The sequence below is a fragment of the Bos javanicus genome, chromosome 10 (assembly GCF_032452875.1).
Source record: "Bos javanicus breed banteng chromosome 10, ARS-OSU_banteng_1.0, whole genome shotgun sequence".
Lineage (NCBI taxonomy): Eukaryota > Metazoa > Chordata > Mammalia > Artiodactyla > Bovidae > Bos > Bos javanicus.
In genome coordinates this window covers 23,573,336-23,600,708 of record NC_083877.1, presented here as the reverse complement: position 1 = coordinate 23,600,708, position 27,373 = coordinate 23,573,336, and the positions used below count along the sequence as shown (strand labels likewise).

The window sequence follows — 27,373 nt, the reverse complement described above, 5'->3', positions numbered from 1 at the left end:
ACAGTGACTCCTCCCCCCACCTCTTTGCCCTCATCTCCCTTCCTCTCTCTCTTTTGCCCACATCCCTCCTCTCTGGTACACTGGTCCACAAATTTCTAGGTTCCTCAGGTCCTCCAAAATATTATTCCATTTCACAGTGAGACAGTTGGGCCATTTTTGTTAAATCCCTCATGCACTGGTGCCTAGAAGCTGCCTCCGTGAAGAGAGCTGGGCCATGTCCTGGCTCATCTCACCTGTTTTCCTTATCTCTGTGCCACCTGATGTCCAAGATCCACAACTTGTTTCATATAATTTGCCCAGTTTTCTAGTTGGAAGGTCAACTCTACCTTTATCAGTAAAAAGAAGTAACAGCAATTTATTTTTTAATTTTACAAATATGACATATTGTGATGGGTAGGGGTAATAACCTGCTCACTCAACCACACATTAGATGAGATCTGCCTTAAATGATCTGGTGGCTCAGATGTGTAAAGAGTCCACCTGCAATGCGGGAGATGCAGGAGACTCTGGCTCAATCCCTGTGTTGGGAAGATCCCCTGGAGGAGGGCATGGCAAGCCACTCTAGTATTCTTGCTTGGAAATCCCATGGACAGAGGAGCCTGGCAGGCTATAGTCTCTAAGGCCACAAGTGTCAGACATGACTGAGCAGCTGAGCAGAGCACATGGCACAGGGGTAGTTACTGCTCACTCAGCTGCACGTTATTTGAGACCTGACTGAGATAATGTTTCCAACATTATGCAACATTCCAGCATTCCAGCAGCATGTGGGCTGTGTCTTGGGTATGAATAGAGCGAATTCAGGTGAAGGTGTAGGGAGAGGAGGGAGTGCTTTCCATGCAGAGGGGGCCTTTCCTGACCCATGGGAATCATGGAGACATATGGAAAGAAGAAACCCTCTGACCATTCCTCCTAAAAATTGTTAACTGGCATTATTTGCAAAGCTAGAGATACCATACCACACAGAAAATGATGGATGTAATAATGGGACGTTTCCCAAAGCATGTTTGTCTTTAGGGCTCTCCTCTTAGAGTCCTGCCCCAGTCTCCTGTGTGTACCCCACAGACTATCATCAGGAGGACTAGGTCAGGACCAGGTCAGGATGAGGACAGTGAAAAAGCTGGATTTAAACTAAGCATTCAGAAACTAAGAGCATGGCATCCCGTCCCATCACTTCATGGCAAATAGATGGGGAAACAATGGAAACAGTGACAGACTTTATTTTCTGGGGCTCCAAAATCACTGCGAATGGTGACTGCAGACATGAAATTAAAAGACACTTGCTCCTTGGAAGAAAAGCTATGACCAACCTAGACAGAATATTAAAAATCAGAGACATTACTTTGCTGACAAAGGTCCATATAGTCAAACCTATGGTTTTTCCTGTAGTCATGTATGAACATGGGAGTTGGACCAAAAAGAAAGCTGAGCGCTGAAAAATTGATGCTTTTCAACTGTGGTCTTCAAAAGAGAGCCCCTTGGCTCTTGAGAGCCCCTTGGACTGCAAGGAGATCAAACCAGTCAGTCCTAAAAGAAATCAGTTCTGAATATTCACTGAAAGGACTGATGCTGAAGTTGAAGCTGCAATACTTTGGACACCTGATGCGAAGAGCCGACTCATTGGAAAAGACCCTGATGCTAGGAAAGATTGAAGGCAGGAGAAGAAGGGGACGACAGAAGATGAGATGGCTGGATGGCATCACCGACTCAATGGTCGTGGCTTTGAGCAAGCTCCAGGAGCTGGTGTTGGACAAGGAAGCCTGGCCTGCTGCTGTCCATGGGGCGCAGAGAATTGGACACGACTGAGTGACTGAACTGAACTGAGGTCAGATATGACTGTGGTGTAATCTTTAAGATCACCACCAGAGGGCGGGGCTTCCTTCAGGAGCTGGTTTGACTTGCCTACTCTGTAGCCACAAGACAGATGACTGCTGCTGTGCAGAAAGGGGTTCCCAGTTTCTGAGTGAGGAGCTTCTGTAACATCCAGCCAGAGACTAACTTTGTTAGATTTGATGTTTCTAGGGAACGAGGACTGTTGCCAGAATGTTTTCTGCCACTCGCTCAGTTCTTGTCATCTGCTTAATACTTGGTAAGTAGCATTTTATCCTAAAATGATTTTTCATTTTCCTATGATAACAGGTAAGTTGTATTTTTCTTCTCTGGCTGAAAACTCCTCCTGTACATTTCTACTATAACAAAATGATTCTCTTGTAGGAGGGACCAATGGTGACTCAGTGAACCAGACAGAAGGCCCAGTGACTCTCTCAGAGGGGGCTCTCCTGACCCTGAACTGCACTTACCAGACCACGTATTCAGATTTCTATCTTTTTTGGTATGTCCAGCATCTCAACAAAGCTCCTCAACTCCTCCTGAAGGGCTTAACAGCAGACAAGAAGGTAGAGCATGAAGGTTTTCAGGCCACTCTTGTTAAGAGTGACAGCTCCTTCCATCTGCAGAAACGGGCAGTGCAAGCATCAGACTCGGCTGTGTACTACTGTGCTCTGAGTGACACAGTGAGAAAGGGCTGCAGGGGGAGCTGAGCACAAACCCAAGGGGAGCAGGAGGCTAAAGTCAGGAAGAAGTATATTCTGTCCTTGATCAGAATTTAGTTTACATTTAGAGTTTTTCAGGAAAACCAATCAAGCTCAGGTCTAATCCTAGAAACCCAGGAGGTTGGGAATTGCTCTACAGGGATAATAGGGTGGATGTCAGTCTTAAAGAAGACCCAAGCTCCAATCCCCAGAAGCACCCCTCTTCAGCCAGAAAGATTCCTCTCTTCTCTAGACTGACTTTTAAAAAAGAATCTATTTTTCTCATAATGTAAGACAGATATTAGATGCCACAGAATTAATAATTCATTTAGAGAAAAGAAATAGATGATTAAAAGCTGCATCACCTGAATCATAATCATGAACCAACACAGAGGCACCAAGCAAATCACATACCAGCCTGCATGTGGCTGAGACGTAACGCTGTTGAGGGGCTGTTTTCAGTGAAAGCCTTTGAACTGGAGCTGCTGTAGCCGTGGGATGAGAAAGCATTTGTGACTTTTGAGTGGCTATGTTTCTTTTTTTATGTATTTGTTTATTTTATTTTTGCTTCCGCTGGGTCTTTGTTCCTGAACTTGGGCTCTCTCCAGTTGCAGTGAGTGGAGGTCACTCTTCACTGCAGTGCATGGGCTTCTCAGTGCGGTGGCTTCTCGTTGTAGAGCACAGGTTCCAGGCCCACGGGCTTCCGTAGTGGCAGCGCACGGGCTCAGGAGTTGTGGCACGCAGCCTCTAGGGCTACATTTCTGATATAAGGAAATAAGAATGTGTGGTCTGGTGAGCTTGTCCTCATTTTGACTGTAGGGTGGATATTTAAAAGCAAGATTATTTTCGCACATATTATTGATTACTGTTAGACACATAAAGCTGGACAAATTTTGTCCACCAGGAAACTTGCTATGATTGCATTAAACAGACAAGGACCTTTATCCAGCATAAATTCCCCCAGGAACCCATGCCTTGGAGTGTAGGAAGAAAAGCTATGATGATTGAGACTAAACAGTTTTATCTTCCTGTATGAAAGAAAAGCTTGCGAGCTTATTTCACTGTAGATTTGGGCTTCAGATCCCTCCCCCCAAAAAGGAGCTATACAAAAATGGATGACTATTTGTTCTCAGAGGTCACTGTAATCATAATAAATTGTTTTTGTCACAAAACGTATGTCTATCCTAGATGCATTGACTGAATATGCATGCAGCCCTGATGTAACTGTTGTTAATTTAATTACAGCATGGCAACCCACTCCAATATTATTGCCTGGAGAATCCCATGGACAGAAGAGCCTGGTGGGCTACAGTCCATGGAGTCACAAAGAGTCAGATATGACCAAGTGACTTTCAAGTCTAAATAGGCAGGTTACAATCACCAGCCACATCAACAAGCCATGGCATGACACAGGCAAACTGATATCAGCCAGTTACATTTCCTCTTCTGATGCAGAAGCATCTCACAGCTCAGTCACTGTGCATGTGCCCTGGCAGGCACAGGTCAGGCATCTCAACCCAGATTTGAGAGAGAACAGAACATTTCACTCAGGGGAAGAACTTCCAGCATGGGGTTCCCTGGCCTTCTCAGAACTGTAATAGCCTCTGTCTGCCTTGGTAAGGCTGGTAAGGATGACCGCAAACAGACTCAGCTCTGCTCAGCTCCCATGTGTAGAGGTAGGGCAGGTTATTATTGTCTGTTGGGGTTTAGGAGAGTTGGTTAACTGGCAGAGGAATTAGAAAGAACTCTTAATCCTCTGTTTTTTCCTTGAAGCCCTCTGAGTTCTACCAGGAGAATCAGCCTCTTCCTTTCTGTCTCTCTTTCTCTCTCATATATATATATATATATATAATTTTTTTTCTTCTCTCTAGGATCCATCATGGCCCAGAAAGTAACTCAAAATCAGTCAGAAATTTCTGTGCTGGAGAAGGAGGATGTAACCTTGAACTGTGCATATGAAGCTAATAGCTATACTTATTATTTATTCTGGTACAAGCAACCACCAAGCGGGGAAATTATTTTCCTTATTCATCAGGACTCTTACAATGAGCTGAATAGAACAAAAGATCAGTATTTTTTGAACTTCCAGAAAGCAACGAGTTCCATCAGCCTCACCATCTCAGACTCACAGCTCGAGGACTCAACCCTGTATTTCTGTGCTCTGAGTGACCACAGTGATGCTGCCGCCTGAGGGAGCCCCACAGCAACCTCAGATGTCAACATGTGGAGTCTCCCAGCATGAACACCTTAGTGAGATTCTCGGTAAGGTCAGGAAAAGGTAGCGGGGTTAGAAGTGAAAACCTCACTGTAAGGAAAATGCTATCTTTGGCTCAGAGCGCATATGTCAAAGTGTCATTCATCAAAAATACCTTTATCTTCAATTCTTTATCTTGTAGAAGATCGTTTGCCAAAGTTTTTTTTTTTTTTTTTTAACTTTTAAATAGTGATTTTTTTAAAGTATGAAATTTGGCTTTAAAAAATTCTATAGTATTTGACTAAATCTGCACCTGAGTTGTCAGAGTTTTAGGTTCACTGCACAAATATTTATGCATTGCTAAGTCTGGCCATCTGGAGAAGGCAATGGCACCCTACTCCAGTACTCTTGCCTGGAAAATCTGATGGACGGAGGAGCCTGGTAGGCTGCAGACCATGGGGTTGCGAAGAGTCGCACACGACTGAGCAACTTCACTTTCACTTTTCCCTTTCATGCATTGGAGAAGGAAATGCAACCCACTCCAGTGTTCTTGCCTGGAGAATCCCAGGGACGGGGGAACCTGGTGGGCCGCTGTCTATGGGGTCGCACAGAGTCGGACAAGACTGAAGCGACTTAGCAGCAAGTCTGGCCATCATTGTGGATCTGAAATATCTCTGAAAGGACACTTCTTGGACCCTCGCTGTGCCCTGCCTCACCTGTGCCATGAATGACTAGGAATGATATGCATAGAGTAACTGTTACCACAAATCTTCACCCCAAGGAGAAATGAAACCCTACTGTTTGCTCAGAACTAACCTCATCACCTGGTCACATTCCCTATGTGTGATTACAAAGTTATGTATGTTTAACGTAGAAAATAGAATATGCAAAGAAGGAATGCTAAAAACAAACTAACTCACCAATTTTACTAGTCAAAAAAAAACTCTATTAGAGATTCATACCTTAAAGGATATTTCTAGTCTGAATTTTTACCTGACAGTATATTGTGAAATAATTATTTCACAACGTTACTTACAGGTCAACATCACACATTCTATTCATGGTATTCCAATGTGTGATTTTATCATACTTTTGGGCTAATTCCATTTTACTAGTTTTTAAAATTGTTTTATTCATTGTAGTAAACAATACTGGAATGAACACAAAGGTATTTGGTGGATTTCTTGACAACTCCCAGGAGTTTAATAGGAGTTTACCATTAAATCTTTCTGATGTGGCTCCCTGCTCATTTCTGTGACCCTGGAGAATAGAGCATTTTCACTCTGCAATTACTAAACAGTCATATTTTCCTTGTTTCACAAAATTCTTTTATACGAAGGCTTTGCTTTATACTTTTGTCCCAATTAACTCCAATTAACTTCAATTTTGGCTGTCTGCCCCACGGATGTGCAGAGTAGCTGTCATATAGCATCCTAAAGAGTTCAGTCTCTGCACTATTGCTGTGATATTAGGTGGGAATTAACCTAGTGGGTTTGCTTTCGTCTGGAATTCCAAAAAGGAAGATACTCTTCCTTGTGTAAGGATTTTCTATCCCTATTGTACAAATAACAATGATCCCAATAAAGAGCAACTTTCCAGAAAAGAAACTATAAGTGTGTGTGTGTATGTGTGTGTGTTTGCGATGCGAATGTGTGTGAAGGAGAGAGAGAGATGAGAGAGACAATAGACTTACATAGCCAAGTCATCAAGTAATTAATTAGTTAAGAGTTGAATTTTGTAAAATGTGTTGGAAAGAAGGAAATAAAGTTATCTAGAGATCAACTTATAATGAAGAAAATAGATGTAAGCAGTTTCAAGGAATAAATCAAACACGTGAAAGAAGAAAATGTATCCTAGAATTGACTCTTTGCAATCCCATGGACTGTAGCCCACCAGGCTCCTCTGTCCATGGGATTTCCTAGGCAAGAATACTGGAGTGGGTTGCCATTTCCTTCTCCAGGGAATCTTCCTGACCCAGGGATTGAACTCGCATCTCCTGCATTGGCAGTCAGATTCTTTACCACAGTAAAGTGAGAGAAGTTGTCATTGCAACCTAACATGAGCTTCAAAATCCTCCAGACTCCAGGGGAATATTTCAAACTCTCTGAGTCAATCCTTTGAATCTCCTCTAACTTGAGGATGATTGAAAAAAACACATACCACCACAGCTTCACTTTTTTCTCTTTTGTTTTTAAATTTTTTAAAAGTTATTTGGCTGTGCCAGCTCTTAGTCGCAGCACATGGGATCTAATTCTCTGTCTGGGGTCAAACCCAGGTCCCTAGCATGGGGAGTTCAGCGTCTTAGCCACTGCACCACCTGTGAAGTCCCTATTTATTCTAACTCTTTAGTGAATTATCAGTTTTCTCATATATCATTACTGTGCAGAATAGGCTAAGGAAAGTTAAAAAGTGGGCTTATCAATGTTTTCAAGTATCTTCAAGCTTGTATTGTGGTCTCTCTCCATGTGTTCTCATGTATTGCAGGCTGTCTTCAAAGCCCAAGACAAAAGGGATGTTGCACTTAATATGCTTTTATGTATCTACATCTATATCTATAATTATGTATTGTATTTTTCAGTAACTCAGTCATGTCCGACTCTTTGTGACCCAATGGACTGCAGAACACCACAGGCTTCCCTGTCCTTCACTGTCTCCCAGAGCTTGCTCAAACTCACATCCGTTGAGTCAGTGATGCCATACAACCATCATCCTCTGTCATCCCCTTCTCCTTCAATCTTTCCCAGCATCAGGGTCTTTTCCAATGAGTCAGTTCTTCACATCAGGTGGTCAAAGTATTGGAGCTTCAACTTCAGCATCAATCCTTCCAATGAGTATTCAGGACTTATTTCCTTCAGGATGGACTGGTTTGATCTCCTTGCAGTCCAAGGTACTCTCAAGAGTCTTCCCCAACACCACACTTCAAAAGCATCAATCCTTCAGCACTCAGCCTTCTTTATAGTCCAACTCTCACATCCATACACGACTACTGGAAAAATCATAGCTTTGACTATATGGGCCTTTGTTGGCAAAGTAATGTCTCTGTTATGACTATAACTGTGAGCTCCACAGGGTCAGGAAGTGTGAATGCATTGTACATTACACAGTACAGAGCACATAGTGGTTACACATTAAATATCGGTTGACTGAAGAATAATTAATTCATAAAATCAACAGATATAGAGCTTCTACCCTTTGGATGCTGTTAGGTAATTGCGGATCTATTATTTCTTGTAGTTCATTTGTCAACACCTTAAGAATACTTCTGTTCATATGTGTCATAAGTTCCCTTTCTGTTTGAACAGATTTTCTTCATATGGTACTATTTTCAGGCTTGCAATTAAATTAAATGGTCTCCCTCGTGTTGGCATAGACAGAGCCATCTTAATCACCTGAGTGAGTCTATAGTAAGGTATATAGACTTGTTCTCTTGTAAACTTGGAAGTCCCTCTTATCAGTGATTCTCCTAGGTTTCAGCCAATGTTAATGTACCCCTGTATTATCTCCTTTCTGCTTTCATCTCTAGACTTTTTAATCTGTGAATTTTAGCCTCAAATATTTACTTGCTGTGGCTAAAGATATGAATCCTATTAAGCTAAGGATGGTAGTGGGCAAGGAGGAAGCAGTGGTCCAGACTGAAAGAAAGTCATAGCTACCTTAGTTCCCTTTGAGTCCCAATACTTTCCCTTTCCATCCTGGTTTCTAGGGTTCAAAGGAAATGGCCCTTGTATAACAGGTGTTCTACATATACTAGATATTGCCCATGAGTACAGCTGGATGGTGTCAAACTATCTGTTTCTATTTACCTTTACCATTGCCATGACTTTTGCTGCCTCTTTGTATATTTTTGCTTTCAAATCTAAAGACCTAGTTTAGGGATAAATACTCCTACCACTGGGAGTCCTAGCCTAAGACAGGAAAAATGCCTTGTCTGTTTTTCTAGTTTCTGTTTTCAAGGGCTGACTTATTTTGATCAAGAACAATTTTAAGCTCCTGGATTCACAACCCTTAAGAAAATTTTTAGAAAGTGTTATCCTCAATTGTAATATTTGTATTGAAAAAATAGTTATTTAAAAGACTCTGCCCCTGGGACAGTAGAAAGAAGAATCACTACATCCTTGGAGAAATGAGCTGTTTGACCTTGGAATGCTGTCTGTGAAAACAAGGTCCATGGAAGCCTGTAATTTTCTCAAAAAGTAATAACAGAAAGGGAATTTTCATTCTTGGGACAGTTTGTAAAGAGTATTCTCTTCTTCAAGAAACACATGCTCAATTATAGGAAAGAAGTTATAGACAATAAAGGAGATTCTGACTTTTAGCTCAGTTTGATGACTTAAAGATTGATAGGCATTTTTCTCAGAGAACTTTAAAGTCAAAGAAATGTGAATGCTAGAAGAGATTACAGTTATCTTCAATCATAAGACAGATGTAACCATTTTCTGAATCTATACTAGAAAGCATTGCCCTATAATACATGAAAGAGGATTTCAGAGGCTATGAATCGAGAAGGGCTTGGCTTTTTACTACAGTTTTAACTTTACTCTTTAGGTAGAGAAATCACAGTGAGTATAAAAAGGGAAAGTCACAGGCTCAAAGAACAAATTTTTTTTCACTCTCCTATGAGAAGTCTTCAGTCTACATTTTGGATATGTTGCTTTGAACTTGTTACTTGATAACAGCAAATAGGTAAAGGCTGAAACAAAGATGATGACACAGCCCTTTTAAAAAATATTAAAAAATATATACATTATAAAAGTTAACTCAAAATGGATGATGGGCTTAAATTTAACATATAAAACTGTGCAACTCTTAAAAAAGACATAAGATAAAAACTTCAGGCTTGCAGCTAATTAAATCTTAGATTTGACACTGAAAGCATGATACACTCACACACACATGCACACACCAAACTGAATCAAAATTAAAAACCTTTCCTCTGTAAAAGACCCTGTGAAAATATGAAAAGATAAGTTACAGAACTGGGGGTGAAAGTGAAAGTCGCTCAGTCATGTCTGACTCTTTGCAACCCCTTGGACTACACAGTCCATGGAATTCTCCAGGCCAGAATACTGGAGTGGGTAGCCTTTCCCTTCTCCAGTAGGTCTTCCCAACCCAGGGATCGAACCTAGGTCTCTGGCATTGCGGGTGGATTATTTACCAACTGAGCTAGGAGGGAAGAAAATGGGGAATGGATTCGAACAGGTGTTTCACCAAAGAGGGGATATGCAGATTGCAGATCAGCACCTGAAAGATGGTCAACAATATTAGCCGTCAGAGAAATGCAAATTAAAGCCACAGTGAAATATCACTACACAAATCTCAGTGGGGCTAAAATAAAAAATAGTGATAACACTAAATTCTGGCAAATATGTGGGAAAAACTCAATCATTCACAAATTGCTGATGAAGATATAAAATGATATGGGCATTCTGGAAAATAGCTTGAGAGTTTCTCATGAAACTAAACATGCAGTCACACATTTGGACACTTATTCTAAATAAATAAAAGATTTTATTCACATAAAAACTTGTGCCTAAATATTAATAACAGCTTTATTCACAGCAGCCAAAATGTGGAATCAACCCAGTGTCCCTCAGGGGTTACCAGCTAAGCAAACTCTGGCACATCTATACTATGGAATACTATTCAGAAATAAAAAGACCAACAAGTTGGACACGTACTGTAACTTGGATAGATCTCATGATTTTACTACTTATGCTAAGTGAAAAAAATCTCATTGGTTACTTCTATATAATTCCATTTCCAGGACATTGTTGTTGTTTAGTCGATAAGTCATGCCTGACTCTTTGCAATCCCATGGACTCCTGCCGGGCTCCTCCCTCCAAGAGATTTCCCAGGCAAGAATACTGGAGTGGGTTGCCATTTCCTTCTCCAGAGGCTCTTCCTGACCCAAGGAGTAAGCCTGCATTTCCTGCATTGGCAGGCAGATTCTTTTACCATTGAGCCACCAGGGAAGCCACTCTATGACATTACTAAGCAACAAAATTGTATGGATGAAGAACAGATTAGTGATTGTCTGGGGTTAATGATTAGGGAAGGGGGTCAGTGTGGCTACAAAGGTGTGCATGGCCTAGGGAAACCTTGTTATGATGAAACAGTTGTGCATCTTGATTGTGGTGATGAACCTATACATGTGATATACATGAATACATGAATCTGTACGTGTGTAACATTGAATAGAGTCACACACACAGATGACTACATGCAAAACTGGGGAAATCTAAAATTGAAACCTGTGGATTTTACTAATGTTAATTTCCTGGTGTAGACAGCATGGAGGAGACCGGGTAAAGAGTACACAGAGCCTCCTTGTACATTTTTGGAAACTTCCATGAATCTATAGTGATTTCAAATTAAAAGTATTTTAAATATGACATGCAATTTTCATAAAGTTCAAACTATAAATCATCTCTTGAGCTTCGTTACACATCCCTCATCCAGCTCCTGGATTCATTAAGTGTCTGTTCTACAAAGAGCTCCTGCATTTATCTTTCTCATCTTCTTTCTGAGATACACATTCAGGAGCAAAGAAAAGCTGCCTTCTAAATATGATTGTAAGAGAATTTTCTAAGTGTGGTTAAAATGAATTAAATCAAAGGATGCTACAATGATATAAGTTAGTTCAGTGACTTTTAAATCACTGAGAAATTACCAAATTTTCAAATAAAAAGTCCAAGAACAACAAACTCCAAACACTGTTAGTGTAAGAACTTCTGTGCTGCTTATTCTTTCTTGTCACTGAGTGGGTACAGGATAAGGTGACATCAAAACAGTGCAGCTGAGAGCTGATGCTCTTTTTCCACATTGAAGCTAATGGGGTTGGGGCAGAGTGTGCCATTCAGACAAGTCTTAAGAAGCTCCTAAAAATGGTGGTCAACTCCACAACATAGACACACGTTCAGTGACAAAATCCAACGGGGTGTCATAGAACCAGGCACGTTGAGCAATGCTAGTTTTGCTGTACTTATCTTCTGCTAGCCACTCTGCCCTGTGACTTTCTGACCCATCTGATGTCTATATTGGGGAGCTCTTCTTTCCCTCTGCCATGATCCCCCGTTCTGTCCTCCTGAGATCTATCAAGTTCTTGGCCTTGAGTTTTAGTTATGCTTGGTCCCTGAAGCCAGGCATAAACTTATTTGAAGAAATGGATTTCTTAACTTATATTCCCAATTCTCTGTCAAAGAGGTTTCCAGTCAGATGCACAACTATTGTATCCCTCTGCTTCTCTCAGCACTCTAGTCTTTTTAAGGTCTCACCTGCTGAGATTCTTGTGTACCGTAGAGGGAAACACAATCCATTACACCAATGCCACTGCTACTGAGTCCCTTCAGTCGTGTCTGACTCTGTGCGACCCCATCGACTGTAGCCTGCCAAGCTCCTCTGTCCATGGGATTCTCCAGGCAAGAATATGGGAGTGGACTGCCATGCCCTTCTCCAGGGGACCTTCCTGACCCAGGGATTGGGCCCATGTCTCCTGTATCTCTTGCACTGGCATATGGGTTCTTTACCAGTAGTGCCACCTGGTAAGCCCCATTACACTGATGCTTGGGCTCAACTCCTATAACCCTTGGTAGCAGTTTAGCTTTAAAGTACATTCAAGGAACAATGACGTGATTAAAATTTCAGGCAGAGAAGGCTTTTCTGATTACTGCGTTAGACCTCCTATGTACTGTGGCCACCAACATAAAAGATGTCCTTCCCTCAATATTTGTCTTTGTGGGTGGCATAGTTGGTCCTGTGCGATGATTGTGTTTGTGATCACCAGGTGGCAGTGATTCCATTCCCTTCATTTTTCCAGTGCCTTAAAAGTCAAAAGCGTGACAGCTTCTAGAGGATTTGCTCATGATTGGCTGAGCCCAGAACAGAAAGGCTCTCCTATGTACTAGAGAAGAACTAAGACACAGAAGCAGGTCCTCAGGGGAGAAGATTTGGAATCATTAAGATTGCATCAAGAGTGAGATTGCAGGATGGAGAACATGCTGGAATGTGCATTCATAGTCTTGTGGCTTCAGCTTGGATGTAGTTGCAGGTTAAGAGATGAGACCCTATGGGCACATTTTCCCAAAGACGGGGAGGACTTTAGACACTGCTCATCCCAGGCTTTGTGTTGGAATTTTTAAGTACTGCTGGACTGAAAGCTTTGTGTTTTTTTCTGATTTTGTTTTCCTGAAGAGGGTTGAGTGGTGAAGACCAAGTGGAGCAGAGTCCTCAGACCCTGAGAATCCAGGAGGGGGACAGTCTCAGTCTCAACTGCAGCTACAGCAGTTTTAGAAGGCTACAGTGGTATAGACAAGATCCCGGGAAGGGCCCTGAACTCCTCTTCCTTCTTTACTCAGTTGGGGATGAAAAGCAGAAAAAAAGACTGAAAGCCACGTTGTTAAAGAAGGGAAGTTCTCTGCACATCGAAGCCCCCAAACATGAAGACTCAGCCACTTACTGCTGCGCTGTGCAGACACAATGCTCCCCAGGCACCTGCAGACTGTACCCAAACCCTGAAGCTGGGGCTCTAGAATAAGAGTGTCTTTGCTGTTTTCCTTCCTCCTGAGCACCCAGAGCCTCTTCCCAAGTGGTCCTATGGAGAACGAAGTCTTGTGATGCAGCCAGACAGCAGAGATTACTGGGCATTCTGTCCAGGATCCTAGACAGTCCCCCCTGTGTGTCCATGGATCAGTCTGCTCTTTTAAACAGCCCAGAGCTTCCCTCATGTAGATTTGAAAGGGATAGTGGTGGTATGGAGTCTTGGTTTCCAGTCTTGGGCCCCTTGAAAAGATGCCACAGGAATGTACCTTCTTCCCTGAAATAAATGTTTTGGCAGTCTCTTATAATAATCTGGCCACATGTCTGTAAGAGAATCTTTCCCATTTTAATACATTCTCGAAGGTCATATCTCCACCAGCCCTATTACTACATTTCTCTTCTCCTTAATAATCAAATTAGCTGACTGTATAGACTTACTGTCTCCATTTCTTCAAGTCCAGTCCTCCCCTCCTTGAACCTGACTTCTGTGAGCATTATTCCGAGAGAAGCTCTCACTTAAACCAGTGCCTTTGGTGGTGATAAAGCCGATGATTATTTTTCAACCTTGTCTCATCTGAGATTCTCACTTTCTCATCCTTTTTAAATGTAAAATTTCTTTTTTTAATCAAAATAATACTCTCAATTATTTACAAAATCAAATAGCACTCTCTTCTTCTTCTCACTCTTCCACATAGTCTATTTTTGCCTCCCCAGAAGAACCACTTTTTATTCTCAGATGATGACACTGACATTTATCTCAACATTCAAAATGATCCTTGGCTTTCTCTTCTCTCTCTCTGTAACTGAGGTACAACACATATAATAAAGTGTGTAACTGAAGCTTCAAACTCAATGAAATTTTACACTTGTTAATATCTACATGCATAGTATATATTATATCTGGTTTTCTTCACTCAAAATAATATCTTTGCAATTCATTGGTGTCACTTTGCTTATGTCTTATTTATTCTTTTTTAAATTGATGTGTAGAGTTCCTCTATATGAATATCTAACAATTTAATTATCCACCCTCCCAGAAGTAGATATTTGGGTTGTTTGGATTGATTACAGTTTTGTGCTATTATGAAAAAAGCTGTGTGTGAGGGGAAAAAAAAAACAAACAAACATTTTTTTCCTTCTTGTGTAGGTAAAAACCCAGTTCTGCCTATTATGTCCTTCTTTCCTATGAGTCTCCTTTACTACTTGCACAAAACATTTCTGGTCAACAAATGTGTTTTTCCCACACCAAGAAATTCTCTGCAATCCCACCCAAGTATCCTGTCATTCTAGTCAGTTCTGACACTTTCTACTTGAAAAAAGCATGACAGTCACAAGTCCAAGGGATCAACTGTGCTTCTGAACAAAAGACTGCAGATAGAAGATTTCCAAAACAAGATAAGACAAAACAAAACAAAACAAAACCCTGGGCTCAATTCATTCACTAGAGTGACTCACAGAACTAGGAGAACTATTCCACTTATTTTCACCTGTTTATTATAAAAGGCTATGATAAAGGATACAGTTAAGTATCCAGATGGCAGAGGCGTGTAGGGTCAGGTTTGTGAGCGGAACTGTATGGCTTCCATGTCCTCTCCAGGGACCACTCGCCCAGCACATCTGTGTGTTCACTGAAAGCTCTTCAGCAGGTCTGGGGTCTGGGCAGTGGTCCTACGAGATGACTCCCCAGCCCACTTGGCTTTCTGCATTTTCATTTTAATTGCACCCCACAAATGATGTAGCAAGTCCTACTTAACTGACTAAGATCACCTATAAAATGTTGAATGGAATTCTTATTCCCAAACTCAGAGGTAAAGCATTCACTATTTCACTGTGACTATTAATTAGAGAGTTTTTATAAATATTCTTTATTTATTTAAATTGATTTTTAAATGTGAAACCAACTTTCATTTCTAGAGTTAAGTGCTCTTAGGAATGTTGTCCTGTCCTTTTTACATAATGAAACATTGATTTGCTATTATTTTATTGAGCACTTCCCCCCATTTTCCTGAATGATACTAGTATTCAACTTTTTATTTTCCATGTTAATGTCAGATTTTGGTATCAAGATTGTAATGGTTCATTAGGTAACTTGCAATTCATGGCTTCTTTTCTACCTATAGAAGAATTTGTGTAGGGTTTTTAATGATTTAGAAAAAATTTTCAGAAAGTTCACTATAGTGAGGCCATGTAAGCTATAGCCTTATGGGAGAAACTTAATAATCCTTAAATTATGGATTCAGTTAGTTTAACAGAGTGTTCTTTATATATTTATTTTTCTCTTATGATGGTTGATAAACTGTGTTTTTTTCTGCTCATGTTTTATTATTTGCTACTTTTACTTTCTTTTATTTTAACTTGCTACTTTTTCTAGTTCTTTGAGTTGCAACTTTGCCTATTAATTCTCAACATTTCTTCTTTCCTGAAAAATATAACTTAAATTCATAAATTTGTCTCTAATTACAAATATTCCTTGACTTACAATGGTGTTATGTGCCAAAAACTGATCATAAGCTGATAATATCTTTAGCAAAAGTTCATTTAATACACCTGAACTCTGAACATCATAGCTCAGCCTAGCCTACCTTAAGCATGTTCAGAACACTTATATTAGCCAACAGTTGGGCAAAACTATCTAATAGAAAGCCTATCTTGCCAGAATCCAACTCCAGCAACCAGGGATTCAACCTGAAAAGATGAACAGTGTCGGCGAGAGAAATGAGGCAGCCTCTCAGTTTTCTATGGACTGCCTGTTTATTTCAAGTTTAAGATTTTCTTCTATACTTTTACAAAAACATTAGGCCAGAGGTTTGACATTTTCAGTTCCCCCTCTCCCTGATTTATTATCTCCATAAATCATTGTTGCTCTTCAGAGTTCCTGCTTCAGTGATTCTCTGGGAATCAACCTTGTCATCTATTATCTACCTCTTCTAAGTGTCCCATAGTTAACTTGTGATTACATTGTAACTCATGCTACATTCCTCAGTTTACTACTTATCTTCCTAAGTCCTGTTTGCCCCTAACATCTTGAGCTCACTATCTCTTAAAAAAGGCTTATAGCTATCAGTTCAGTTCAGTTCACTTCAGTCGCTCAGTCGTGTCCGAATCCTTGTGACCCCATGAATCGCAGCACGTTAGGCCTCCCTGTCCGTCACCAACTCCCGGAGTTCACCCAGACTCATGTCCATCGAGTCAGTGATGCCATCCAGCCATCTCATCCTCTGTTGTCCCCTTCTCCTCCTGCCCACACTCCCTCCCAGCATCAGAGTCTTTTCCAATGAGTCAACTCTTCGCATGAGGTGGCCAAAGTACTGGAGTTTCAGCTTTAGCATCAGTCCTTCCAAAGAAATCCCAGGGCTGATTTCCTTCAGAATGGACTGGTTGGATCTCCTTCCAGTCCAAGGGACTCTCAAGAGTCTTCTCCAACACCTCAAAAGCATCAATTCTTCGGTGTTCAGCCTTCTTCACAGTCCAACCTTCACATCCATACATGACCACTGGAAAAACCATAGCCTTGACTAGACGGGCCTTTGTTGGCTAAGTAATGTCTCTGCTTTTCAATATGCTATCTAGGTTGGTCATAACTTTTCTTCCAAGGAGTAAGTGTCTTAATTTCATGGCTGCAGTCACCATCTGAAGTGATTTTGGAGCCCAAAAACATAAAGTCTGACACTGTTTCCTTATCTATTTCCCATCAAGTGATGGGACCAGATGCCATGATCTTTGTTTTCTGAATGTTGAGTTTTAAGCCAGCTTTTTCACTCTCCCCTTTCACCTTCATCAAGAGGCTTTTTAGTTCCTCCTCACTTTCTGCCATAAGGGTGGTGTCATTTGCATATCTGAGGTTATTGATATTTCTCCCGGCAATCTTGATTCCAGCTTGTGCTTCTTCCAGTCCAGCGTTTCTCATGATGTACTCTGCATAGAAGTTAAATAAGCAGGGTGACAATATACAGCCTTGACGTACTCCTTTTCCTATTTGGAACCAGTCTGTTGTTCCATGTCCAGTTCTAATTGTTGCTTCCTGACCTGCGTACAGATTTCCCAAGAGGCAGGTCAGGTGGTCTGGTATTCCCATCTCTTTCAGAATTTTCCACAGTTTATTGTGATCCACACAGTCAATGGCTTTGGCATAGTCAATAAAGCAAAAATAGATGATTTTCTGGAACTCTCTTGCTTTTTTGATGATCCAGAGGATGTTGGCATTTTGATCTCTGGTTCCTCTGCCTTTTCTAAATCCAGCTTGAATATCTGGAAGTTCACAGTTCACATATTGCTGAAGCCTGGCTTGGAGAATTTTAACCATTACTTTACTAGCTTGTGAGATGAGTGCAATTGTGCGGTAGTTTGAGCATTCTTTGGCATTGCCTTTCTTTGGGATCAGAATGAAAACTGACCTTTTTCCATCCTGTGGCCACTGCTGAGTTTTCCAAATTTGCTGACATATTGAGTGCAGCACTTTCACAGCATCATCTTTTAGGATTTGAAATGGCTCAACTGGAATTCCATCACCTTCACTAGCTTTGTTTGTAGTGATGCTTTCTAAGGCCCACTTGACTTCACATTCCAGGATGTCTGGCTCTAGGTGAGTGATCACACCATCATGATTATCTGGGTTGTGAAGATCTTTTTGTATAGTTCTTCTGTGTATTCTTGCCACCTCTTCTTAATATCTTCTGCTTCTGTTAGGTCCCTACCATCTTTCCCATTTTATTGTTTTCCTCTATTTCTTTGCATTGATGGCTGAGGAAGCCTTTCTTATTGCTCCTTGCTATTCTTTGGAACTCTGCATTCACATGGGTATATCTTTCCTTTTCTCCTTTGCTTTTCACTTCTCTTCTTTTCACAGCTATTTGTAAGGCCTCCTCAGACAGCCATTTTGCTTTTCTGCATTTCTTTTTCTTGGGGATGGTCTTGATCCCTGTCTCCTGTATAATGTCACGATCCTCTGTCTATAGTTCATCAGGCACTCTGTCTATCAGATCTAGTCCCTTAAATCTGTTTCTCACTTCCACTGATAATCATAAAGGATTTGATTTAGGTTATACCTGAATGGTCTAGTGGTCTTCTCCACTTTCTTCAATTTAAGTCTGAACATGCTCCCTGTTAATATGATGCAATTATTCTTCATTCAAGCAAAACCAGCTCTCTCCTTCAAAGAAAATACTGAGTTCATTTATCCATTTACAGGTGATGTTCTTTCCTCATCTAGCTGAATCACACTCTCCCATTGAATTCTGTATCTTAACCACTGAGATACACTGAGATGTAAAATTAAATTGTAGTGGCATGTTTCCTTTTACCACAGGCAGGCAAAGAGGAGAGATAAACTAAAAATGGTTAATGTATACGTAAATATATTCATGTAGAATGAAGATAATTTTATAACTATTATAGCTTTTGTTACTGCAAATGACCACATGATTGTAATTGGATATTTATAACTACCTCTTCTATGACCCATTCCATAACCTCTTTATCATAGCAAGAATCCCCACGCACTGTTGTACTTGACTTCCTATAAAGCAAGCTCCTTATTCAGGAGCAATGCTATGTGAAAAGTCATAAAGGTGAATAAAGTATTCTGCAAGTTCACCACTGTGGTTTTGGCAGAAGTTTGCGAGGCATTGAAGACAAATCCAAGGGTCTAATTTAGTGGAAGAAAATCTTGCTAATAGTCAGGAGAAATCAATATGCTGTGTTCTGGGAAACACCATTAAGAATGATGCTTGAGTTCTCATCATAAGCAATGGCAGTCACAAAAGGAAAGCATTCTCAAAGTTTTTAAAGAAAACAAAACTGTCAAGGAAGCTTCTTATGAGCATGGAATTATATTTTTAGATTGTCTTTTTTGTTAAAAATCATTACTAAGAGAGTGGAAAGTGAATGTGACTGGAAGGCTATATATGCAATCTACATTACTGAAACGGGAATCAAATGCAGAATATATTAAAAGCTCATAAACCAATATGAAGTGAAAATAGTTAATAATAATGGCAAAATCTTGGAGATCCAATTTAGAAATATTATATCCAATAGTAGCTAGTAAACATGCAATATGTCCTTGATTTTACTATTTTTAGGGAAACCCAAATCAAGCCTCACCTGATCCATCTGTGTCCTTTCAGCACCCTGAGTGTATCAGTGTAACTAGCTGGCTATCACACCAAAAGTATAAATAAAAATAGTGACTATCTCTAGGAAAGTAAGTGATTAAGTAAATGTCCTAGAAGCTTCCATTACTGAACTGATGTGGGGGGAAAAAGCAGATCACAAGCCTGGCCATTGAAGGAAAGGAAGGTTTAGCAGAATAAAGAGAGTTGATATTTATTGAGCTGACTATATGTCAGGCACTGTAGGATGCATTTATAATTCATTATCTAATTTAAATATCAAAACCCTATGGGACAGGTTTTATTGTTCCAATTATTTTTATCTTTGAGAAATGAGACACAACTTTCCTAGCTGTGAAAAGTGTCTCAAACCTTTATTGTCATCCAGAGTGTACCCATTTACAGGGCTCCTTGGAGAAGATTTGGATATGAGGAAGACTTGACCCAGAACAGGATGAATGTGTGTCTCAGTGCCAGTGAAAATATGAGTTTAAAACAGAACCTAAAGAGATCTATGAAGAATGGTTCTATCAAGATCTACAAGATTTTCTTGAACTACACTCAAGAAAAGATGTCTTTTTCATCATAGGGGATTGGAATGCAAACATAGGAAGTCAAGAGATACCTGGAGTAACAGGCAAGTTTGGCCTTGGAGTACAGCATGAAGCAGGACAAAGGCTAACAGAGTTTTACCAAGAAAACACACTGGTCATAGCAAACACCCTCTTCCAACAACATGAGAGCCCACGCTACACATGGATATCACCAGAAGGTTAATACAGAAATCAGATTGATTATATCCTTTGCAGCTGAAGATGGAGGAAATCTATATAGTCACAAAATGAAAATCTGGAGCCGATTGTGGCTAAGATCATGAATTCCTTATTGCAAAATTCAGCCTTAAGCTGAAGAAAGTAGGGAAAACCATTAGACCATTTAAGTATGACCTAAATCAAGAACTTTACAGAGTGAAGGTGACAAATAGATTCAGGGATTAGATCTCACAGATGGAGTTCCTGAAGAACTGTGGTTGGAGGTTCATAACATTGTACAGAAGGCAGGTGACCAAAACCATTCCAAAGAAAAAGAAATGAAAGAAGGCAAAATGTTTCTCTAAGAAGGGATTACAAATAGCTGAGAAAAGAAGTAAGAGACAAAGAAAAGGGAAAGATATATCCAAATGAATGCAGAAATCCAGAGAATAACAAGGAGAGATAAGAAATCTTTCTTAAGTGAACAATGCAAAGACATAGCAGGGAACAATAGAATGGGAAAGACTATAGACCTCTTCAAGAAAATTAGAGGTACCAAAGGAACATTTCATGCAAAGATGGGCACAATAAAGGACAGAAATGGCAAGAATCTAACAGAAGCAGAAAAGATTAAGAAGAGGTGGCAAGAATACACAGAAAAACTGTACCAAAAAGGTCTTAATGACCCAGATAACCACAACGGTACTCACCTAGAGCCAGGCATCCTGGAGTGTGAAGTCTGGTGGGCCTTAGGAAGCATTATCACAAACAAAGCTAGTGCAGATGATGGAATTCCAGCTGACCTTTTAAAATCCTAAATGATGATACTGTTAAAGTGCTCTACTCATTCTGCCAGCAGATTTTGAAAATTCAGCAATGGTCACAGGAGTAGAAAAGGTCAGTTTTCATTTCAATCCTAAAGAAAGGCAATACCAAAGAATGTTCAAGCTATCGTACAATTGTACTCTTTTCATAGATTAGCAAGGTAATGCACAAAAACCTTCAAGTAGGCTTAAGCAATATGCGAACCAAGAAATTCCAAATGTATAAGTTGGATTTAGAAAAGGCAGCAGAACCAGAAATCAAATCACCAACATTCACTGGATCATAGAAAAAGTAAGGGAATTCCAGAAAAGCATCTATCTCTGCTTCACTAGACTACACTAAAATCTTTGAATGTGTGGATCACAACAAACCAGAAAATTCTTAAATAGATAGGATACTAGTACACCCTACATGCCTCATGTGAAACCTGCACACAGGTCAGGAAGCAACAGTTAGAACGGGACATGGAACAACAAACTGGTTCAAAATCGGGAAAGGAGTACATCAAGGCTGTATACTGTCACTCTGCTTATTTACATTGTGTGTAGAGTACATCACACATCATGTGAAATGCTGGGTTGGAAGAATCACAAGCTGGAATCAAGATTGCCGGGAGAAATACCAACAACTTCAAATATGCAGATGATACCACTCTAATGGCAGAAAGAGAAAAGTAACTAAAGAGCCTCTTGATGAGGGTGAAGGAGGACAGTGACAAATTGACTTAAAACTCAACTTCAAAAAATTAAGATCTGATCCCATCACTTCATGGCAAACAGATGGGGAAAAAGTGTAAGCAGTCACAGGTTTTATTTTCTTGGTCTCCAAAATCACTGCAGAAGATGACTGCAGCCATGATATTAAAAGACACTTGCTTCTTGGAAGGAAAGCTATGACAAACCTAGACAGCATATTAAAAAGCAAAGACATCACTTTGCCAACAAAGGCCCATAGAGTCAAAGCTATGTAGAGTCAGTAGTCATGTATGGATGTGAGAGTTGGACGCTAAAGAAGGCTGAGAGCCAAAGAATTGAGGCTTTCTAACTGTGGTGCTGCAGAAGACCTTTGAGAGTTTCTTTGACAACAGGGATATCAAACCAGTCAATTCTAAAGGAAATCAACCCTGAATATTCATCAAAAAGGCTGATGCTGAAGCTGAAGCTCCAAAACTTTGAACTCTGATGTGAAGAGCTGACTCACTGAAAAGACCCTGATGCTGGGAAAGATTGAGGGCAGAAGAAGGGGGTGACAGAAGACAAGATGACTGGATGGCATCATCCACACATGGACATGAGTGTGAGCAATTCTTGGGGATAGTGAAGGACAGGGAAGTCTGGTGTGCTGCAGTCCATGGGGTCACATAGAGTCAGACACGACCGAGTGACGGAACAACAATAAGACTTCCATTGAGTATTTATGGATGTTTGTTAAATGAACAAAGCATGATTACCATAACATTTGCTCTCATATCTTCAATAGAATTTTCCTTAATCCTAGACTTGGATTTATTGTTTATTGTCCATTTTGTTCACAATTTAGTGTTCATTTTGTTCACAATAATAACCCTCTGTTTATACTCTTTGAGCCTTTTGTTTGGCATGCATTCCATAAAATTGGAAGATTGTTTTCAGAATAATTTAAACAATTGTTCAACATAATTTTTTCATTAACTTATGAATAATGATTTATCAACTCATTCGGGATACAAGTAATTCTTGAATGTCTACTGTGTACTAAGCTGTGTACCAAGCTCTTTTATAAACATTGAATTACATGGCCTTTGAAGTAAAATTTAAATATAGGAAGGTTAGAGACAAATGAAAACTTAAAGAGATCAACAAATGAGAATCATATGACTGCAGTAAGGCTGCTGCTGCTGCTGCTAAGTCGCTTCAGTCGTGTCCGACTCTGTGCGACCCCATAGACGGAAGCCCACCAGGCTCCCCGTCCCTGGGATTCTCCAGGCAAGAACACTGGAGTGGTTTGCCATTTCCTTCTCCAATGCATGAAAGTGAAAAGTGAAAGGGAAGTTGCTCAGTTGTGTCCGACTCTTAGTGACCCCATGGACTACAGCCTACCAGGCTCCTCCGTCCATGGGATTTTCCAGGCAAGAGTACTGGAGTGGGGTGCCATTGCCTTCTCCGTGCAGTAAGGCAGTCAAAGATAATTAAAATACTGCTATGGAGTGTTTAGGATCAAGAAAATACAGATGAGTACAGAGGTACAAATAAGATGTGTGTGCTGTGTGCTAAGATGTTTCAGTCGCGTCTGACTCTGCGAGTCATGGACTCCTCTTTCCAATGAGTATTCCAGGCAGAATATTGGGTTGCCGTGGGCTCTTCTCCAGGGGATCTTCCTGATCCAGGGATTGAACCTGGATCTCTGAAGTTTCCTGCATTGGCAGGTGAGTTCTTTACCACTCGGGCCACCTGGGAAGCCCATTTACCTGCAAATTTGAGGGATTTTTCAAAACGTTACTTACTTTTGGTCCGGATTTAGATCTGCAGTTCTTCTATTCAGTCACAAGAGGGGGCTGATTCATCTGAAAACAGTGTTTCTTTCTGGGCGAAGGGAATGGAAATTTATTTTCCACTGATGTGCCCCCCAAAAGGAAAAATGACATACTTTCACTTTCTTTAGACAACTTGTGCCTTATTATCCCTTGTTGAATGTGTGTGGTCAAGGATTCAGGTTAGCCCAATAGCCTAAGCCCTTTCCAAGTACCTTCCTAACACGCTTTCCCATTTCCCTGCTCTGATTATCCCTTCCCTTTTCTATTCCTGATACCCTTTTTTCCCTCCTCCTACTTTTTCTACCACTCACACCAACCTCCACCCCACCTCCACTTTGTTTGCCTTCATTTCTGTCTATTCCTCTGCCATAGCATCCTTGCTGCACAACATCCACAAGCATCGGCATAGGGAACATGAGGATTAAGGATCACTGTTCAAGGAGGAGGTGAACACCATCTATGTCAATCAGTTAGTTTATTAAGAACAAGTGCATGGAAAATGTCTACCTAGTTAGCAATAGATGCATGATTCCAGGAACCCTTACAAGAGCTGCTGCAAGTTCTAGGATGTGTTGCTATTAGTCTCAATGTTATTAACTTTTCCTGTCTCCCAGAGCACATTACTGCCTACTTTTGAATCTTCAATTAATTTTCTGGAATGTGGATGGAAGTTTTCATCATTTTACAACACAGAGCTCAGTACATTTTTCTGGGATTAACATTGTGTTCCTTAAGCTTCATGGTGCATCAGCCAGTTTCTTGAGAAAAAAATGAAAGACCAATGGTTGTGCATAGACACATCATTGTGATCGGTATTCCTTTTCTTGAGCCAGACATTAAACTTCATAGATGATTTCACTGTGAGCTGGGGATGTTTCACCATCTTTTGGGGACATGACTAAAACCGGGCAGGAAGACATAGATAAGCAACTGCTTGATCATTGGCTGAGAAGGTTCTGGCAACAACACAGCGATATCTGCACTGGTTGTAAGTTTTTACTGACAGCTGTTGCCTCTGTTCCCTGGAACCTCCTCAAGCCAAGGATCAGACGCAAGCCTGAGCTCTGGGCCCATCATCCTAGCTTGTCCTTGAAGTATGAGGCTGGTGACTGGAATAACTGTGTTTCTTACCTTGGGTAAGTGTTCTGTGTCTACAAGGGATGACTTTGAGGCCAAATGGCCACAAAGAGTCACTTACTCTCTACTCCTATGTGCTTTATTCAGCATTATAGTGATGGAACTGAGAAATGATCTGTGCATTTGCTAAAGAGGCCAGTCTTCTACATTACAGTTTAAATCACAGCCACGATACCAGAAGAGTCCTTAGCAGTAAGCAGGTTGTAAGAATTCTCTGGGCTTATTAAGACAAGGACCCATGGAACAAAGCCTGTGGAATCTCTGATTCTTGCCACGTATCTTCGGTCTCTATAATTTTGTTGTTGTCCAGTTGCTAAGTTGTATCCAACTTTTTATGACCAAATGGATGTCAGTATGCCAGGCTCCTCTGTCCTCTACTATCTCCTGGAGTATGCTCAAATTCATCTCTGTTGAGACTGTGCTGCTGTTTAACCATCTCATCCTCTGATGCCCCCTTCTCCTTTTGCCTTCAGTCTTTCCCAGAATTCAGGGTATTTTTCAATGAATCAGCTCTTCTCAGCAAGTGGACAAAGTATTGGAGCTTCAGTTTCAGCGTCAGTCTCTCCAATGAATATTTAGGGCTCATTTCCTTTAGGATAACTGCTTTTATTTCCTTGCGATCCAATAATGAACATCCACAATATTTTCACAGGACACAAGTAGAAACACTGGAGTAGGGGTTAGGGCCAGACAGTTACAGGAGGGTTATGCCTTTGATCCATAGAATTACACTGATTTGTGCTCTGGAGTTAATTTGATTTCTTAACCCCCCAGGGAATGTGTTTGATGCTAAGACCACCCAGCCCAGCTCCATGGATTATCCTGAAGGAGAGGATGTAACCCTGCCTTGTAACCACTCTACCATTAGTGGAAATGAGTATATATATTGGTATCGGCAAAATCCCAGTCAGAGTCCACAGTATATCATTCATGGCTTTCGAGACACAGTGAACAGCAGCATGGCCTCTCTGACCATCGCTTCAGACAGAAAGTCCAGCACCTTGGTCCTGCCCCAGGTCACCCTGAGAGACACCGCTGTGTACTACTGCGTCCTCAGAGAGGCACACTGGCACAGACGGGGCTGCACCTGTGCAGTATCTCTGGTGACAGGAAGAGGGGACACAGCGAGGGGAGCAGTCATGAGAGCAAATCTAGAGTCATCTAGAAGGAGAGTCAGAGAGCAGTAAGAGATGAGGAAAATGAAGGGAAGGAAAAGGGGAGAAGAAAAACAAAGAAATGAAGGACATAAAGGCATAAAGAAAAGAAGAAAAGGACAAGGAAGAAGTGCTTCATTGGTTGATGTGGCTGAGAAAATTATGGGTATACTAAGGAGTACGTCAAGGCTGTATATTGTCACCCTGCTTATTTAACTTCTATGCAGAGTACATCATGAGAAATGCTGGGCTGGAAGAAACACAAGCTGGAATCAAGATTGCTGGGAGAAATATCAATAACCTCAGATATGCAGATGATACCACCCTTATGGCAGAAAGTGAAGAGGAACTAAAAAGACTCTTGATGAAAGTGAAAGTGGAGAGTGAAATACTTGGCTTAAAGCTCAACATTCAGAAAACGAAGATCATGGCATCTGGTCCCATCACTTCATGGGAAATAGATGGGGAAACAGTGGAAACGGTGTTAGACTTTATTTTTCTGGGCTCCAAAATCACCACAGATGGTGACTGCAGCCATGAAATTAAAAGACGCTTACTCCTTGGAAGAAAAGTTATGACCAACCTAGATAGCATATTGAAAAGCAGAGACATTGCTTTGCCAACAAAGGTCTGTTTAGTCAAGGCTATGCTTTTTCCAGTGGTCATGTATGGATGTGAGAGTTGGACTGTGAAGAAAGCTGATCGCTGAAGAATTGATGCGTTTGAACTGTGGTGTTGGAGAAGACTCTTGAGAGTTTCTTCTTTGGAAGGAATGATGCTAAAGCTGAAACTCCAGTACTTTGGCCACCTCATGTGAAGAGTTGACTCATTGGAAAACACTCTGACGCTGGAAGGGATTGGGGGCAGGAGGAAAAGGGGACGACAGAGGATGAGATGGCTGGATGGCATCACCGACTCCATGGATGTGAGTTTAGTGAACTCCAGGAGATGGTGATGGACAGGGAGGCTTGGCATGCTGCAATTCATGGGGTCACAAAGGGTCAGACATGACTGAGAGACTGAACTGAACTGATGCCCATAGGAAGCATGGTGCTTGCCAACCCAAAATTGGTGAACAGATTTTAAAAAGCGTTTTTGATCTCTATTTTTTCATCTCTGTTCAGAAATAATCCTTACAAAAAAAAAAAAAAATCAAGTGCCATTCTTATACCAAACGTGACCTGCTTTAAAACATTCTACTGAACTTATCTTTAGAAATTACAGAATTAATGAGTGCTGTTTAATAGAACTGTTGTTAGTTCTATTACTAATTCTACCAATAGAGATTCACCAGTAGAGATTCATGAGTATATGATCTCACAAGAAAAATAATAGGAGTTAGTAACTTGGAGCTCCATTGGCACACTGTGTCTTTTAACTGTTTTTCCCTGTAGCTAATACATTAATAAATTGAATCAGGAAGAGATTGTTGGCAGTGCACACTGAGGATTCTAATGTTTCACAAATTCTAGCTGTTTGCACATCTGAGGGACTGAATCTAAAGTTAGAAGAATATCTAATTTGTTCATTACACCAGAATTGCATAAAACTGGCAACACACTAAAAGATTTTTAAATAAACGAGTAACAAATGTATACACAATGCAGAACATAGAGAAGAAAGCAT

At 40.7% G+C, this 27,373-nt stretch overlaps 2 gene segments (V, D, J or C); both read left to right on the top strand.

The window, feature by feature from the left end:
* Positions 1-1,884: 1,884 nt before the first annotated feature.
* LOC133255895 (T cell receptor alpha variable 18-like) lies at positions 1,885-2,548 on the top strand. The segment is given in 2 exon segments: positions 1,885-2,086; positions 2,212-2,548. Coding segments are annotated over 2 exon segments (372 nt in total).
* A 21,839-nt stretch (positions 2,549-24,387) lies between these two features.
* On the top strand, positions 24,388-27,135 carry LOC133255314 (T cell receptor alpha variable 26-1-like). The segment is given in 2 exon segments: positions 24,388-24,592; positions 25,368-27,135. Coding segments are annotated over 2 exon segments (453 nt in total).
* Positions 27,136-27,373: the final 238 nt, after the last annotated feature.